The following is a 16,126-nucleotide window of genomic DNA, read 5'->3' as shown; positions in this document are numbered from 1 at the left end:
CAAAGACATAAGTGTTGTCGCCTTGTCATGTGAGCTTCACCTGTTACTAACAATTGATCAATTAGGTCTCAGGTGTGTATAAAAAGAACCCCAGTACACTAGACCTTCACATCAACTGCAACTAGACCTCTGCAAACATGCCTAAGATTCACCCTGAAACTAAAGTGTTGATTATCAAGAGGCTGAAGACCAGATCCACTGCTGATGTGGCAGACACCTTCAATGTGTCTCAGCGTCAAGTACAGAGGATAAAAAAAAGATTTGAAGAGACTGGAGATGTTTTTGACAAGCCCAGGTCAGGCAGACCCCGCAAGACAACTGCTCGAGAGGACCGTTTGTTGGCTCGAAAATCCAAGGCCAGCCCATTTTCCACTGCAGCAGAGCTCCACGAGACCTGGTCACCTGAAGTCCCTGTGTCAACCAGAACAGTTTGTCGGATTCTGTCTCGAAATGGCCTCCATGGTTGAATCAGTGCCCAGAAGCCAGCACTAAACAAAAGGCAATTGAAAAACCGTGTGGCATTTGCTAAGGCACACAGCCTGCTAAAAGGATGGACGCTGGAAAAGTGGCAAAAGGTGGATTTTTCAGATGAATCTTCTGTTGAATTACACCACAGTCGCCGCAAATTGCAGGAGACCTACTGGAGCCCGCATGGATCCGAGATTCACCCAGAAAACAGTGAAGTTTGGTGGCGGAAAAATCATGGTCTGGGGTTACATCCAGTATGGGGGTGTGCGAGAGATCTGCAGAGTGGAAGGCAACATCAGTAGTCTAAAATACCAAGAAATCTTAGCTACCTCTTATATTCCCAACCATAAAAGAGGCCAAATTCTGCAGCAGGATGGTGCTCCATCGCATACTTCCATCTCCACATCAAAGTTCCTCAAGGCGAAGAAGGTCAAGATGCTCCAGGATTGGCCAGCCCAGTCACCAGACATGAACATCATTGAGCATGTGTGGGGTAGGATGAAAGAGGAAGCATGGAAGACGAAACCAAAGAATATTGATGAACTCTGGGAGGCATGCAAGACTGCTTTCTTTGCTATTCCTGATGACTTCATCAACAAATTGTATGAATCCTTGCCAAACCGCATGGATGCAGTCCTTCAAGCTCATGGAAGTCATACAAGATATTAAATTTGGATCTCACAGCACCACTACTTAATTTGCTGACATATTTTTGTATTTGCAGTAAATTTGTTCAATTACTGTATAGGCGACAAAACTTTTGTCTTGCCAAAATTTGACCTTTCTGTCTTGATTAAATGATAAATCTTTTTTTCAGTGAAACTAATTTATTTCAGTGCATTAAACATCATTTGGGAGGGCTTTAGCTTTTCATATGAGCTATTTCTAACACCAATTGATTAATTAAAAGTCAGGTTAATAGCAGGTGTTTCTACAAAATAGATAAGCGACAAGACTTTTGTCAGGGACTGTATATATATAATTAAAATTAGCGGAAAATAGTCCCCAATTTTGGAATATTGCATATATATGTGTATATATATGTATATTATGCAATATTCCACAATCAGGGACTATTTTCCGATAATTTTATTTAAATAATAAAAAATTTAATATTTTTTTTACAAAAACGGTTAAAAAAAATTCAATTAAAAAAAAACAAGTTCTGCACGCTTTGTTTAATTTTGAATTTTAATTAAAATATTGCAATTTTAAAAAAAAATTATATTTATGCAGTATTCCTAAAATAGGGGAACAATTTTCCGCTAATTATATTTTAATTCTGTGTATTTTGACAAATTAATTTTAATACTGATTTTATTTGATTGGTAACTTATTCTTATTCTACTTGTTCTTATTCTGTTGTTTTGTTTAGAAATTTTTAAAAGCTTATAAAATATAAAAAAAAAATTGATGTAAAATATGACATACTTTTAATAAAGTTAGAAAAATGCCATTACAAAGATAAAAACCAAAATTCCGCTGTAAATCACTTTAAGTAGTCAAATATCTCTCGTAATGGGAAGGCTAATTTTTTATTAGATTTTTTTGATTATTGATTAGAAGGTGCTCCTGAAATTTTGACTGTGCTCCAAAATTTTTAAGTTAGGACCACAAGTGCTCCTAAAAAGAAAAGTGAGCGTAGAGCCCTGCACGGTTGCGTTTATATAGAGTCTGGCCTCAAATTCAATATCCTATCCACTTCATCCCAGAATGCATCACAGTACCAGCTGTAGATATAATGTAAATGCTCAGGTTGCCAGCACTAAGACACGGTTGATGATAATGGCATAAATGAGCTTTTTTTGGCCCATAACTGATTTTTCCATCTTCTCTGTAAGCTCACCACATTCCTTCCTGTTACTGTAATTTTATCCTCTGCAGACTTTAATGTTGTACTTGGTAATGAAGCAAGTAATGATACTATAAATCTGCTGCTAATGCTCGAGAGACTTAATGCTAATCATACTATTATACGTCTACTGAAATATTCTAGTAGGATGAAGAGTGTGCAGTAATAGGAAAATCATTATAATAGCATGATTTTAGTGTAAGTGTGCAGGACTGGTCACTGAAAGCTGGACGTGTTCATGCGTTAAACAGCTGGAGTGTGACGCAATTGAACAGAAGGCACGCTCATGGGAAGTTTAACTTCTGTGTATGCAATTGCTAATATAAGTTAATGTTTTCATCTAAGCGAAAAAATTGAATATTGCAAGGACACTACGTGAATAAAGTCAAGTCACGTTTATTTATATAGCGCTTTTAACAATACAGATTGTGTCAAAGCAACTGCACAGTATTTAAACAGCATAATAGTGTGTAAGTAATGCATTATTGTAAATAATAAATTTTCAGTTAAAGGCAATGTTTCTATCACATGCGTTTAAGAGAAATAATCATTCCAAAGATTTCCAGGGCAAAAGATGTTTTACGACAAAGTCGCTCTTTTTTAGTGACTTATTATTCTTTTTTTTAATTAAAGAAATATTGTAAAATAATGTTTAAAAATAAATAAATAAATAAATCCGCTAATTACATTTAGTTCTGTTTGTATGTGTATTTTGAAAATTAAATATTTTTATAAAAAGTTTAAAAAATTAAATTTAAAAAGTTTTTTATAAACATTTTTTAAAACTAACGCAGTATTCCTAAAATAGGGGAACTATTTTTTGCTAATTATATTTGAATTCTGTGTATTTTGAAAAGTACATATTTTTACAAAAATAGTTTTATTTCATAAAAAAAAATTCCAAGCATTAAAAACTATAAAATATTTACAAAAATACAATATTTTTACAAAAAAACACATCATTTCTTAAATGTACTTTTTGAGATTTTTTATTATTGAATTAAAATTTTATTGAATTAAAATATATCAGAAAACAAGTTATGCACATTTTAAAAAATTATATATTTTGTCATTTTTATGTATTTTTGCTAAATAATTGTATAAACATTTTGCCATTAGATTTTGTTTAGTTTAAATTATAAAAAAAAAATAATAATTTAAAAAAAATGTCTATGCAATATTGCCAAAATAGCATAACTCTTTTCCACTAATTACATTTAATCCTGTTTTGTAATGTGTATTTTGAAAATTAAAATACAGTTTTTTTTTTATTTTAAAATATCCAAGCATTTAACTTAAAATATATTTACAGAAACACAATATTTGAACAAAAATAAAGCAAAAAATAAATATATATTTATTTATATATACTTTTTTTTTTATAGTATTTCCAAATGTTATTGAAGTGTATCAAAAAAACGTTTTTATGCACATTGTACTGTCACTTTTGATGTGTCTTTGCAAAATAAATGCGAAACATTTGACCAATTTATTTTTTTATAAAACATTGAAATTTTTACAAAATATATATGTAGTATTTCCAAATTGTATTGAATTAAAATTGATCAAAAAACTATTTTTTATGCACGTTTTGAAAAACATTTTTGTAAGAATATTTATGTAATATTAGCAGATTTTATAGTGGAACTAATTTCACGTAAAACTTTACATTTTAGAAACAGTTTAAAAAAGACATTGCATAACATCCAAAGACCCATGTAATGCATACTTAACAAGTAAAATAGCAAAAAGAATAGCACATATAGAAGGCAAGAACACGTCCTGTGTTAACAGCCCTAATTCCTTTTGGCGTGTTTCGCATACAGACACTTGAGCCGTTCTCCAGCTGTCTGAAACGTACAGTTCCTCTCTCATTATAGCAGAACTCTAAGCCAGCCAACTTCATTCATTATTCAAATCACTCTCACCTCTCTGCTCTCAGGCGAGGCCTGTCTGTCTGCCTGCATGAGCCGACTTTGTGTGAATTAGCGAGCGTGTGCTCTCTAGGTCACCTCCAACTAATTTTACTCTGCTTCTGTGACTTGCAGCGTTTGATTCTTTCTCCATAAGTACATCGAATTGTGGGTGAAGTTGCCCTTTGGCCCTTGTCTGTTGAGCAGCGGCAACTGCTTTTCTGTCAAGCTGAAATCTCTGCCAGTGGATGAATGTTTAATGTAGTTTATGCAGCGGTCAGGGCCCTTCAGTTGTGTCCTCAGTGACTGTCTCAGTTTCCTCTCAATCGAACTGATCATTATATCCATGATGAATGGTTCAAGTGTAATTGTAGTCTCTCATGAGTTAAATTATTTAGTAAAGGCACATTTAGGTCAGAGCATGTTCAGTTCAAATAGTGCTTTAAAGTCAACATGGAGTCACATCTGACTCTTTTTGACTTTCCCAATCAGCTTTAGTTGGTCCATGTTATTCCATTCCATTACATATACATTTATATTATTTTTGTTAATAAAAATATTATTATTATTATTATTATTATTATTATATAACACTGCTGCAACCAGTCTTACCAGTACCCAAATAGTTTTTTTTAATAATAAAAATAATAATAACAATTTGTTATTATATGGCAGTTGCAACTAGTTTTTAATTGTTGCACATTATTTCAAATTTATATTATTGTTAATAAAAATATAAGTATATACAAATATAATAATAATAATAATAATAACCAATACCCGAATTATTTTTAAATAATAATAATAAACGAATTATTATTATTATTATTATTATTATTATTATTATTATTATTATTATATGGCACTGTTCCAACCAGTCCAATTGGTGCACATTATTCAAAATTTATATAAATATAATTATATGTAATATATAATATATAATACATAATACATATAAAATAGAATTAACCAAAACCCAGATTGTTTTGAATAATATTAATAATAACAACAACAGCAAATTATTTTTATTATTGTTGTTGTTGTTGTTATTATTATTATTATTATTATTATTATTATTATTATTATTATTATTATTATATAAAAAATATAATTGTTAAACCAATACCAGATTGGTTTTTAAATAATATTAATAATAACAACAAATTATTATTATTATTGTTATTGTTATTATTATTATATGGCACTGTGGCAGCCAGTCTTTAATTGGTACACATTATTCCAAATTTATATTATTATTGTTAATAAAAATATAATTATAAAAAATATAATTGTTAACCAATACCCAATTTCTTTTTAAATAATAATTAACAATTTATTATTATTATTATTATTATTATTATTATTATTATTATTATTATTATTATTATTATTATATAATTATATAAAAAAATATAATTGTAAAACCAATACCAGATTGGTTTTTAAATAATATTAATAATAACAACAAATTATTATTATTGTTATTGTTATTATTATTATATGGCACTGTGGCAGCCAGTCTTTAATTGGTACACATTATTCCAAATTTATATTATTATTGTTAATAAAAATATAATTATATAAAATATAATTGTTAACCAATACCCAATTTCTTTTTAAATAATAATTAACAATTTATTATTATTATTATTATTATTATTATTATTATTATTATTATTATTATTATTATTATTATGGCACTGTTGCAACCAGTCTTTAATTGATGCACATCATTACAAATATGTATTATTGTTGTTAATAAAAATATAATTATATAAAAATATAATTTGTTAAACCTGTTGATACCAGAATCAGTTGATAGATTAAGTCTTTTTGTCCCTCACTGAATATCCTATTTCCCTCTGAAATACATAATGTTGCTGAAGTGAAATGGGTTACAAATGTGACTTCCAGCTAGGCGACTGTTCACAGGAGAAAATAACTGAATCATGAAGAAATAGAGACAAAATAAACTAACATCGATGTCTCAGTATGATGCTTGGATGTTGAAGTCCTCAGTAAAAATGCAAACTGGCGATTATGGCATTTAGGCAGTGAGAATGGGGGATGGGTCCCATCTAAACATCCACCCTGACTGTCCTCTAATGAACTTTGCGTGCTGTCTCCGCAGATGAGCTCTGGTTCTCTGACGGCTCACTGGCAGACAAGGCCAAGCTGGTGGACACTAGTATGATGCCCCTGCCGGATCCCATTTCTGGTCTCGACTGGTCACATCTTGTAGATGCTGCACGGGCTTTTGAAGGTACATACACACTAAATATGCTGCTTTGTCACTGACAAACACCATATACACGGCCAAGTACAGACTTGACCTATTTAGCATGCTTTGTGATCATAAACATGCTGCTCAGTGTTATGGAAATAACAACTACTGGGTATTTTTTCCCACAAGGACAGCACTGACCCTTTGACTCTATGGATATTTTTGTACCAGACAAATGTGGTCAAATGCCTTCATGTATGTCAAAGTCTATGAGGCAGATTCATTCAACAGCACGTGGTATTTTAGCACTAAAATCGTTTTTACTAACCAGTACCAGGCACTAGCTTAAATAAAACGGTGCAGTAAATATTTAAATGAAGTCATTGGCATTCTTTTGAGCTCAAACATGCCTTTTTTAATGCAAATGAGGCTCATTATAAAATTCGCCTTATGCACAAAGGTCATCTTTGTTAGCTCAGCACAATTAATGTTGCAGTATGTATAATTTTATCTAATAATGTTGGTTCTTTTTTGAAAGACGTCTGTTATGCTCACTGAGGTTACATTCACTTGATCAAAAGTACCGTAAAAATACAGAAATATTGTTAAATATTATTACAATTTATATTTGTTATATATTTTAAAATGTACACTACCTGTCAATTTGTAATGTTTTTTTAAAGAAGTTCCATTTGCTCACCGAGCCTGCTTTTATTTGATCCAAAGTATTAATAATAATATTTGAAATAGTTTTACTATTTAAAATAACTGTTTTCCATTTGAATATATTTTAAAATGTAATTTATTCCTTTGATTTCAAAGCTGAATTTTAGCGTCATTACTTTAGTCACATGATCCTTCAGAACTCATTCTATCATTTATTTGAAATTTTAACATTATAAAAGTCTTTACTGTCACTTTTAAGGAATCTTTCCTAAATAAAAAAAAACTATTTTTAGTGTGTTTGTGTCTTTAACTGATTTGCATAATTCCTTTAGTGAATTGGGAGTTAAGACAATGGAGAAAACATGTGCAAATTTCATTTTTATTCATCCTCTTAAATTTTCAGAGCTCATTGTATTCACCATAGGCTAAAGAGTGTTGAAAACAACAAAAAACGTTTAAAAAAAATGCCTTTTTGTCCTATTATTTGAATTGCGTTTTGACCAAGGTTTTCCCTCAGCAAAAAGCTTTAGCCGGCTCTCACACGCCATTAACAAAGTTAACTGAAGGTTGCACAAAACAGCACCCGTCTCTAACACTGCTCTTGACCATGTCGAAATCACCACATCTCTATTTTCCTCCCATTCATTTCCTGTGACTGCCTAAAGGCGCATTGTTCCGCAAGGTGCTAATTAGGAGCGGAGAACGTATTTCGAGCATGGAGAAATTAAGCCATTATCACAATGTGAGCCCAGCAAGACACCACTTAGGGAAATGACTCAAGCCATCGCTCGCTGTAATTACACATTTTGGGTTTTGGACGCTTTTACTCGTGTGCAATTACAGCTGTTCCCTCACCTTCAACCGGTCGCTGTGGAGACCATGGCAAATGTTGGCGAGGGCACGGCACAGCTCTTCTCGAACTGAGATTTCCTTCTGATCTGCATGAACAGGGAAAAAATACATGGTTATATGGCTTTAATTGGCTGGATGGGCGTCCAGTGCGGGTTCCCCCTGCTAGCGTTGGTTTTTCTTGCAAGTCCTTAGAGATGCACTCTTGGGACCTGACGGATATGAAAAATGCAATGAGTGTGCAGCTCCGTCCCAAAATAGTCACAAATATGAGACCATCGTTTCATGGTGGGAGAAATGATTAAGTTAGCTTTTGCCTCAGGGTTTGGGTGCTAACTAGAAGGGGGTGGGGAGGAGGTGAGCTTACATTGTTGATTTCCATGTGCTGCTTTGTGCGTGTTTTTGTTCGCAGCGCTAATAATTATCCGTCCATTCAACTCCAACTCCAACGACACCCCTTACTGTGAGACTGTTAATGAAATGAAATGAGAGAGGGGGGTAGAGGAAGTGCTGAAAGGTGTCAGAAGAGGTGAGAGCTCTTAAAGGAACGCTTTTAGCTCGCCGTTTGACGAAACAATGGCAGGTCAACGTCTTGTGAGGTTGCTCATGGGATGTTGAATACATATAGGGTCATGATGTGCATTCTTGTTAATAAAGAGCTAGGTCTTTTTAAAGAAACTAAAGAAATTCTTCACTTCTGAGACCACACCGATGTGTTTCTACTGCATTTTCAAGTGCAACGGAACACATTTGTCAGTGATATGGTGTGAATTCAAATTAAAGGTGTTTAAAAGCATATATTTTTTTAAGTTTCAGTGCTTGTTTCGCTATAAATGAATAGAAATCAGTATTTAAAAACTGATCCTAGATCATTTTGTTTCATGCAAGTGCAAAACACATTTGATTTCAGTGATTTATTCAAATTAAACTTCTTAATAGTTTTAGATATTCTTGTTTTATGCAAAACAAAGTTATGGCATAATTTCAAATTAAAGCTCTAAAAAAACATTAACCTTTGGTCAATTTTTTGAAAACTGAATTAGTTTTATGCAAATGGAAAGACACATTTATGTCAGTGATACGGGGTACATTCAATTTAAAACTCAATGAAGAGAATAAAAAGTATATATTTATTAAACTTGGGTGCATATTTTGCTATCATTATTGGGAAATGGCATTTAAAAATTGATGTTTTATTCATAATTATATAAGAGATAATAAAATGTAAATTCAAATTAAAACTCCATATAAATAATAAAAAATAGTGGTGGGCCGTTATCGGCGTTAACGTGCTGCATTAACGTGAAACTCTTATCGCGCGATAAAAAAAATATCGCCGTTAATCTATTCTCAAATTTGGGTTGGGAGCTGGGTCTAAACTACGCAAGCTATGATGACTTTCACCTTGATAGTTTAACGCGGATGTATACCGAAGACTGTAGAATATGGTCGCGCGTTTAAGTCTCCTCCGCCAAAACACAGACGGGATCGCGTCGTCCTCCATTCATAAAAACCGAATCTACTATAGCGAAATGCCACGTAAATTCGTCGTTTTTTGGATTCATAAATCAAATGTTGGTCAGTCACTTAATTCAAATCGCGATATGGACTAGTGTATGTGAAAACTGAAATGCAAAAAGACCGTTTTAATATGAATCCGATATGTTCCGTTTGCCTAGCTGTATGTATACATTGCGGAGACGAGCTTTTACTACACGCATACTGAAACACACGTGACGCTCCCGGTAATTTTTGGCATTTTCATCTCACATGAACAGATAAACTCAATCTCCCAAACTGCTGTGAGTGTCACTTTTACCGTTTCATTTGAGAAAACTAGCATCATATCATACTGTATGACACAGAAACTTCACGGCAACCTGTCAAAATAAAAGTACGGTGTAACATGTAATGGGCTGGGTAGGTGTTGACGTTAAAAAAAACACAATCTAATAGGGAGAAAAAATAATTTCATTGTTAGTTAGTTAGTAAACACAAGTACATCTAATTGAACATAATTTATTTTCATCAACAAATTATCATAGAACAGCTTTATGAGCTTTATGATCCATTCTCAAAGACTTTAAGTCATTATTTGGGTAGCACACATATTCTGAATGCCTTCAGCAGAATTCAAATTAGCCATTTTAATCTAGATTAATCTAGATTAATTCCAAGATTTAATCTAGATTAATCTAGATTAAAAAAATTAATCTATGCCCACCCCTAATAAAAAAACAAACTTCTAGTCTATTTTTTGCTTTTAATTAATAGAAAATGGTATGGTTTAAAAAAACATTTGTTCAGAGATATGCGATAAATTCAAATAACTCTATTAAATTATTAATAGACAGTTACATGCAGATGCAAAACACCTATTTATGTCTATCTATGTCTTATGTATATTTATAGTAATAAAAAAGCATATATTTATTAAGTTTTGGTCCATATTTTGTTATCGGTCTGTAAAAAAAAGGCATATAAAAATGTGTATTTTTTTGATCAAGTACAAAACACATTTATGTAAGTAATATGGTGACATTCTAATTAAAACTCCATAAAAAGAATAAAAAAACTTCAAATACGTCCATTTTTTTGCTATCAATTAAAATGGCAGTGATATGGCATAAATTTAAATTATAACTGCTTTAACAAAAATAATTTTTGTCCATCTTTTGATGTGAATTAATAGAAATTGATGCAAAACACCCATTTATGTCAGTAAAATAGGGTAAATAGTAATTAAAGCTAAAAAAAATCAAGTTTGGTCATTTTTGGTCCATCATTTGCTATCAATGAGCACAAACTGGTATTTAAAAATGGATCTAAATAGTTTTACTATATGTACAACAGAAAAAAGCAGCACATTTGACAGTTGCACCCCCCTTTTGCCCTCTCAGCGGAGGTAGAATCACTATATCGGTGTGTTCTTAGTCTTGAATGCTTAATGATATGCCCGTCTGACAGTGTAATGCTAAACTCACCTGAAAGCGTGTGAACCCCCCTCCCATCTCGCCATTAACCATTCTGCAGCGTGAGCTCTGTTCCCCACTTAATTAACACCTTGCTCTGCTGAAGCTGGTTAACAGTTAGCTCTAACACCTCGGAAAGAGCTGAAAAGGAGGATCACGTTTAATAAGCTTTTCTCTGGGTGTTGCTCAAATCTCCTACCTGGAACACCAGCCTGTATCACCTCAGCCGAAGCAGTATGAAGTACCATGTTTCCTGTGTGCCTTTGGGGATTTCCCGCTTGGCTTGTTTTTTTGTTCTGTGCATTGCTGATGAGTGATAAACAGTTGTTTTATAGTCGATTTTCAATACACAGCTGTTTGTATTAAATGATAAACATTGTATACTCAACACATGCCCATGCACAGTCTTATGCTGTTAATGCCCTATGTGCATTTAATAATGGAATTTCTAACCAAATAATTCTTTTATACTTTTAGATCAGACTGCAACCTCTCTGAGCTCTCTGACAGAAGAAGAACAGACCAAGCAGGTTCTGGAGCTCTCTGAAGAGCTGAACAGACGAGTGGCATGTGTGGATGCCGCAACCCTACCAGCAGGGTGAGTGCTGATGTAGAATACCATCCATCCATGTGCATGCGTTCCATATATCCATCCATTAATCCCTATATCCATCCATCCGTATATCGATCCATCTGTAAATCCTTCCATTGGTCCGTATATTCATCCATCAATCCATCTGTCCATCTATCCATCTGCATATCCTTTCATTGATGGCTATATCCATCCATCGATCTCTATATCGATTCACCCATCCATATATCCTTCCATTTGTATATCCTTCCGTTGATCCGTATATCCATCAATCCATCCATCCGTCTGTATATCCTTCCATCGATCCCTATATCCATCGATCTGTATATCCATCCATATATCCTTCAATCAATCCATATCCATCCATCCATCTTTATATCCCTTGATTAGTCCCTATATACATTCATCCAGCTTTCTGTTTGTCCATCAGCATATCTTTCCATCGGTCCCAATATCCATCCATCAATCTCTATATTCATCCTTCCATCCATATATTCTTCCATCAACCCCCTATATTCATCTATATGTCTGTATATCCTTCCATCAGTCTGTAAATCCATCCGTCTGTATATCCTTTGATCATTCCCTATATACATCCATCCATCCATCCATCCATCTGCTAGTCCGTCTGTATATCCTTCCATCAATCCATATATCCATCCATTTATCCATCTCTATATTTATCCATCAATCCATCCGAACCCTATATCCATCTATGTATCCATCTGTATATCCTTTCATCGATCCCCATATCCATCTATCCATTCGTATATCTTTCCATCGATCCATATATCGATCCATCCATATATCCTTCCATCGATCCCTATATCCATGCATTCATCCGTTTATCCTTCTATCAATCTGTATATCCATCCATCCACCCATCCATCTATCCGCCTGTGTATCCGTCCATCCATTTATCCTTCCATCAATCCGTACATCCATCCATCCTTCTACCATCTATCTATCCATCTGAATATCCTTCCATTGATCCCTATATTCATCCATTCATCCATATATCCTTCCATCAATCCCTATATCCATCCATCCTTCTATCTGTATATCCTTCCATTGACCCCATATCAATCCATTACCATCCATACCCTTCCGTCGATCCATATATCCTTCCATCCATCCATATATCATCCATCAGTTTATCCTTCCATCAATCTGTATATCCATCCATCTATCCTTCAGTATATCTTTCTATTGATTCCTTTATTCATCCATCCTTCCATCGATCCATATATCTATCTATCCATATGTCCTTCCATCGAACCCTATATCATCTATCCATCCATCTGTATATCCTTCCATCGATCCCTATATCCATTTGTATATCCATCCCTCCATATATCGGTCCCTATATCCATCATCCATCCATATATCCTTCCATCAGTCCCCATTTACATCCATTTATCCATCTCTATATCCATCCATCTGCCTGTATATCCTTCCATCTATCCCTATATCCATCCATTCATCTGTATATCCTTCCATCAATCCCTATATCATCCATCCCTCTATCTATCCATCTGTATATCCTTCCAATCTATCCCTTTATATATCCATTCTTTTATCCATCTCTTTATACATCCATCCATCCATTTGTATATTTTCCCATCAATTCATGTATCTATCCATCCATCCATCCATATATCCTTCCATCGATCGATCCATCTGTATCTTTCCATTGATCCAAATATCCATCCGTATATTGGTCCATTCGTATATACTTCCATCAGTCCATCCATCTGTATATCCAATCAGGTTGTCTATTTTTGTGACTATCTATGTATTTTTCTATATTAGAGGTGTAACGGTTTGGTTTGTTGCTATCAATTCAATCAATTGACACCGAATTGGCGGTAATTTGAATATGAAAGTAAAATGCGCACAGGCATTTACAACCTTTTTTAAAGGCAAATAAAAGCGAGGAAAAGAGGAAAAGCTCTAATAAACTGCCTAACCGTCACAACACTACTGGAGAAGTGTTTTTTTTTTTTCTTCAGACATCACGTTACCTGTTACGTCATTTGGGCTACCTTGTTAAGCACAGTGGCACACATTACATTGTTCTTCACACACTGTAAGCTCTTTTATTTTCCAAATGTAATAGGATTAGTCTTAACAAATCGTTCAGTTTGTAATGCATACTGAACTGAAAACCTCAAAATGGTTCAATATGAATATGTGTATCGTTACACCCCTATTCTATATGTCTGTCTGCACATCTGTCTGTCCTGCCTCTGCGTCTAATTGTTCCCGTCTGTCTATGATCCAAACAGGGAAGGAACCCCTGCTCTGCTCACTGGGAAGGTTAACCAGCTGGAGCTCATTCTCCGCCAGCTGCAGTATGACCTAAGGAAGGTAAGAGTCCCAAACATAATAACAGGCCTTTAATAGGCAAACATAATGCTTTAACAAATCCTTAACATAGCTGAACAAGCACTGTTAGCAGCATTCACCTCAAGGTAGTTATTTGTAACCACATGCTTTGTTATTATCCTCCAAAGGAGCAAGAAGACAAGGCTATGCTGCAGGAACAAGTTCAACACCTTCGACAAGACAACCTTCGACTGCACGAAGAGAGCCAGACAGCAGCCGCGCAGCTGAGGAGATTCACTGAATTGTTTCTGAACTCAATGGACAAGAAACCTTGAGCTGAAGTAGTCCATAACTTCCCCTTGTCGTGCTTCGCAAACTACATAACCCAAGGATAACTAGTCCAGCGTACTGTAAAAAAAGATGTTTCAGCAGTTGAATGTGAACGTGTGCAGAGCTAATACGCTAACACACTAAAAAAAACTAAGTCATAGTTGGCAGGACATGAGAATGTGAATGAGAAAAGGGAGAGTAAGAAATTAAATAAGGTATGTGATAAGGGCTGGAAGGGAAAAATAAAATGGCTTATGACCAATCGAAAGGGTACGAACATGTGGTGATCGTGAAAGTGAATGTAACGCAATAAGCCGTGATTTCTTTCTGAAAATCTTTGGTTCCTTGGGCTAAACGTAACTCAAGTTCAATCCTGGCTTTGTGGCTGTCCACCCCATCATTTGTCGAAATGTAGACCAGCCAGATACAACGTTCCTTAGTGTCCGAAGCTCCCCAAAACTAGGTGTACTGTATACCTGTTTTAAACTGCGTTTTTGTAAGTAACACATCGAAATGTTGTAGCAATAATTTTGCTGATGCTGTAATCACAGAATTGTTCAATAAGATTAGCACTGAGTGTGATTTGGTTGTATTCAAAAGCTTTTATGTAGAAAAAAAAGAAAAAAAATTCAAGTCTTTTGTGTGCCTGATGTTATTGGTGGTAAAAGGATTGTCCCTCAGTTGTTTTCATTAATTCATATTACTGTCCAAGTGCTTACAAAATCCACACCCTCTGCTCTTATCCATAAGGCTGCCGACTGGCTTTCGTTTCACCCGAACAGATGTCAAACTTGTGTGGATGGGCCAGTACATACGGTGTAGCACCTGTAAACCACTTAATATAAAAGCCAAATTCTGCTTGTTGGTGTAAAGTACCTCAGAAAAGTGTCTTGTACCTTCGCCCTCTTATTTAAGCTTATTTAACCTAAGATTGTTATTTTAATGAGAGTATTTTCCTTTTCTGCACTAAAAAGAGTAATGGCTCCATGTGGCAGTACTTTGTATACTTGTGTACCATGTCAGCAGTACTGTGTATAGCTTGGCTGAGAGATAACTGTAAACATAAAATGGTTTATTTCTGGGACGTTCAGATGTTCGGATGCTGCTAGAGGACAGGATGTTGTTTTTTATGGCCTTTTAAAGATGTTTTTATTTCTTTGTAAATCTGTTTTGTTGAGGTTGGGATGAAAAGCTTACCTTTGTAAAATAAAGTTTAGGATGTCAATAAAGTAAGACTTGTGTCCTTTTAATATGGAGTTTGTGTTGGATTTCGTTAACATGTTGCACTATACAGCAAGTTACTAATTAGGATTAATATATTTTAATTTTAGAAACACTGCCAATTTTGATACAGTGTTTGGTCTCTGTCCGATGTAAAATCTGCCAGTCATGAGTTCATGATGATGTTAATTATTAAAATATATGAATATTAATTCAAATGAGCACATTTTGATGTTTAATTTTAGGAACACATTTATTCATTTTAGTACTGTGTTGGGTCCAAAATAAAATCTGCTAGTCAAATTGCAATTCATGGTAATATTAAAAGGGACATTGGATGCAAAATTCACTTTTACATGGTGTTTTGCATAAACGGTTGAAGTCAATCTGCAAAATGTCAATTATTTTTATTTAGTACTGATCTAAATAAGATAGTTAACATAAAAGATGTTTACATATAGTCCAGAAGAGAAAATAATAGTTGAATTCATAAAAACGACCCTGTTCAAAAGTTTACATACACTTGATTCTTAATACTGTGTTGTTACCTGAATGACCAACAGCTGTTTTGTTTAGTGATAGTTGTTTTTGAGTCTCTTGTTTGTCCTGAACAATTAAACTGCCCGCTGTTCTTCAGAAAAGTCCTTCAGGTCCCTGGTTCTTTGGTTTTTCAACCTTTTTTTTTAAATCTATTTGAACCCTTTCCAACAA

The 16,126-nt window shown here is 34.0% G+C and overlaps 1 protein-coding gene across 1 annotated transcript in view; it reads left to right on the top strand.

The window, feature by feature from the left end:
- The window catches only part of LOC141293439 (signal-induced proliferation-associated 1 like 2), a 34,933-nt gene extending 19,489 nt beyond the window's left edge, over nucleotides 1-15,444 (top strand). The window contains exons 9-14 of the mRNA XM_073825481.1: nucleotides 182-462; nucleotides 617-1,120; nucleotides 6,365-6,496; nucleotides 11,422-11,542; nucleotides 13,825-13,906; nucleotides 14,053-15,444. Of these exons, the coding sequence (XP_073681582.1) occupies nucleotides 182-462; nucleotides 617-1,120; nucleotides 6,365-6,496; nucleotides 11,422-11,542; nucleotides 13,825-13,906; nucleotides 14,053-14,199 (1,267 nt within the window). The 3' untranslated portion in view covers nucleotides 14,200-15,444. The remainder of the gene's footprint in view (nucleotides 1-181; nucleotides 463-616; nucleotides 1,121-6,364; nucleotides 6,497-11,421; nucleotides 11,543-13,824; nucleotides 13,907-14,052) is intronic.
- The last annotated feature ends 682 nt before the right edge of the window (nucleotides 15,445-16,126 follow it).

The sequence above is a fragment of the Garra rufa genome, chromosome 20, assembly GCF_049309525.1.
Source record: "Garra rufa chromosome 20, GarRuf1.0, whole genome shotgun sequence".
Classification (NCBI taxonomy): domain Eukaryota; kingdom Metazoa; phylum Chordata; class Actinopteri; order Cypriniformes; family Cyprinidae; genus Garra; species Garra rufa.
This window is presented reverse-complemented; position numbering and strand designations above follow the sequence as displayed.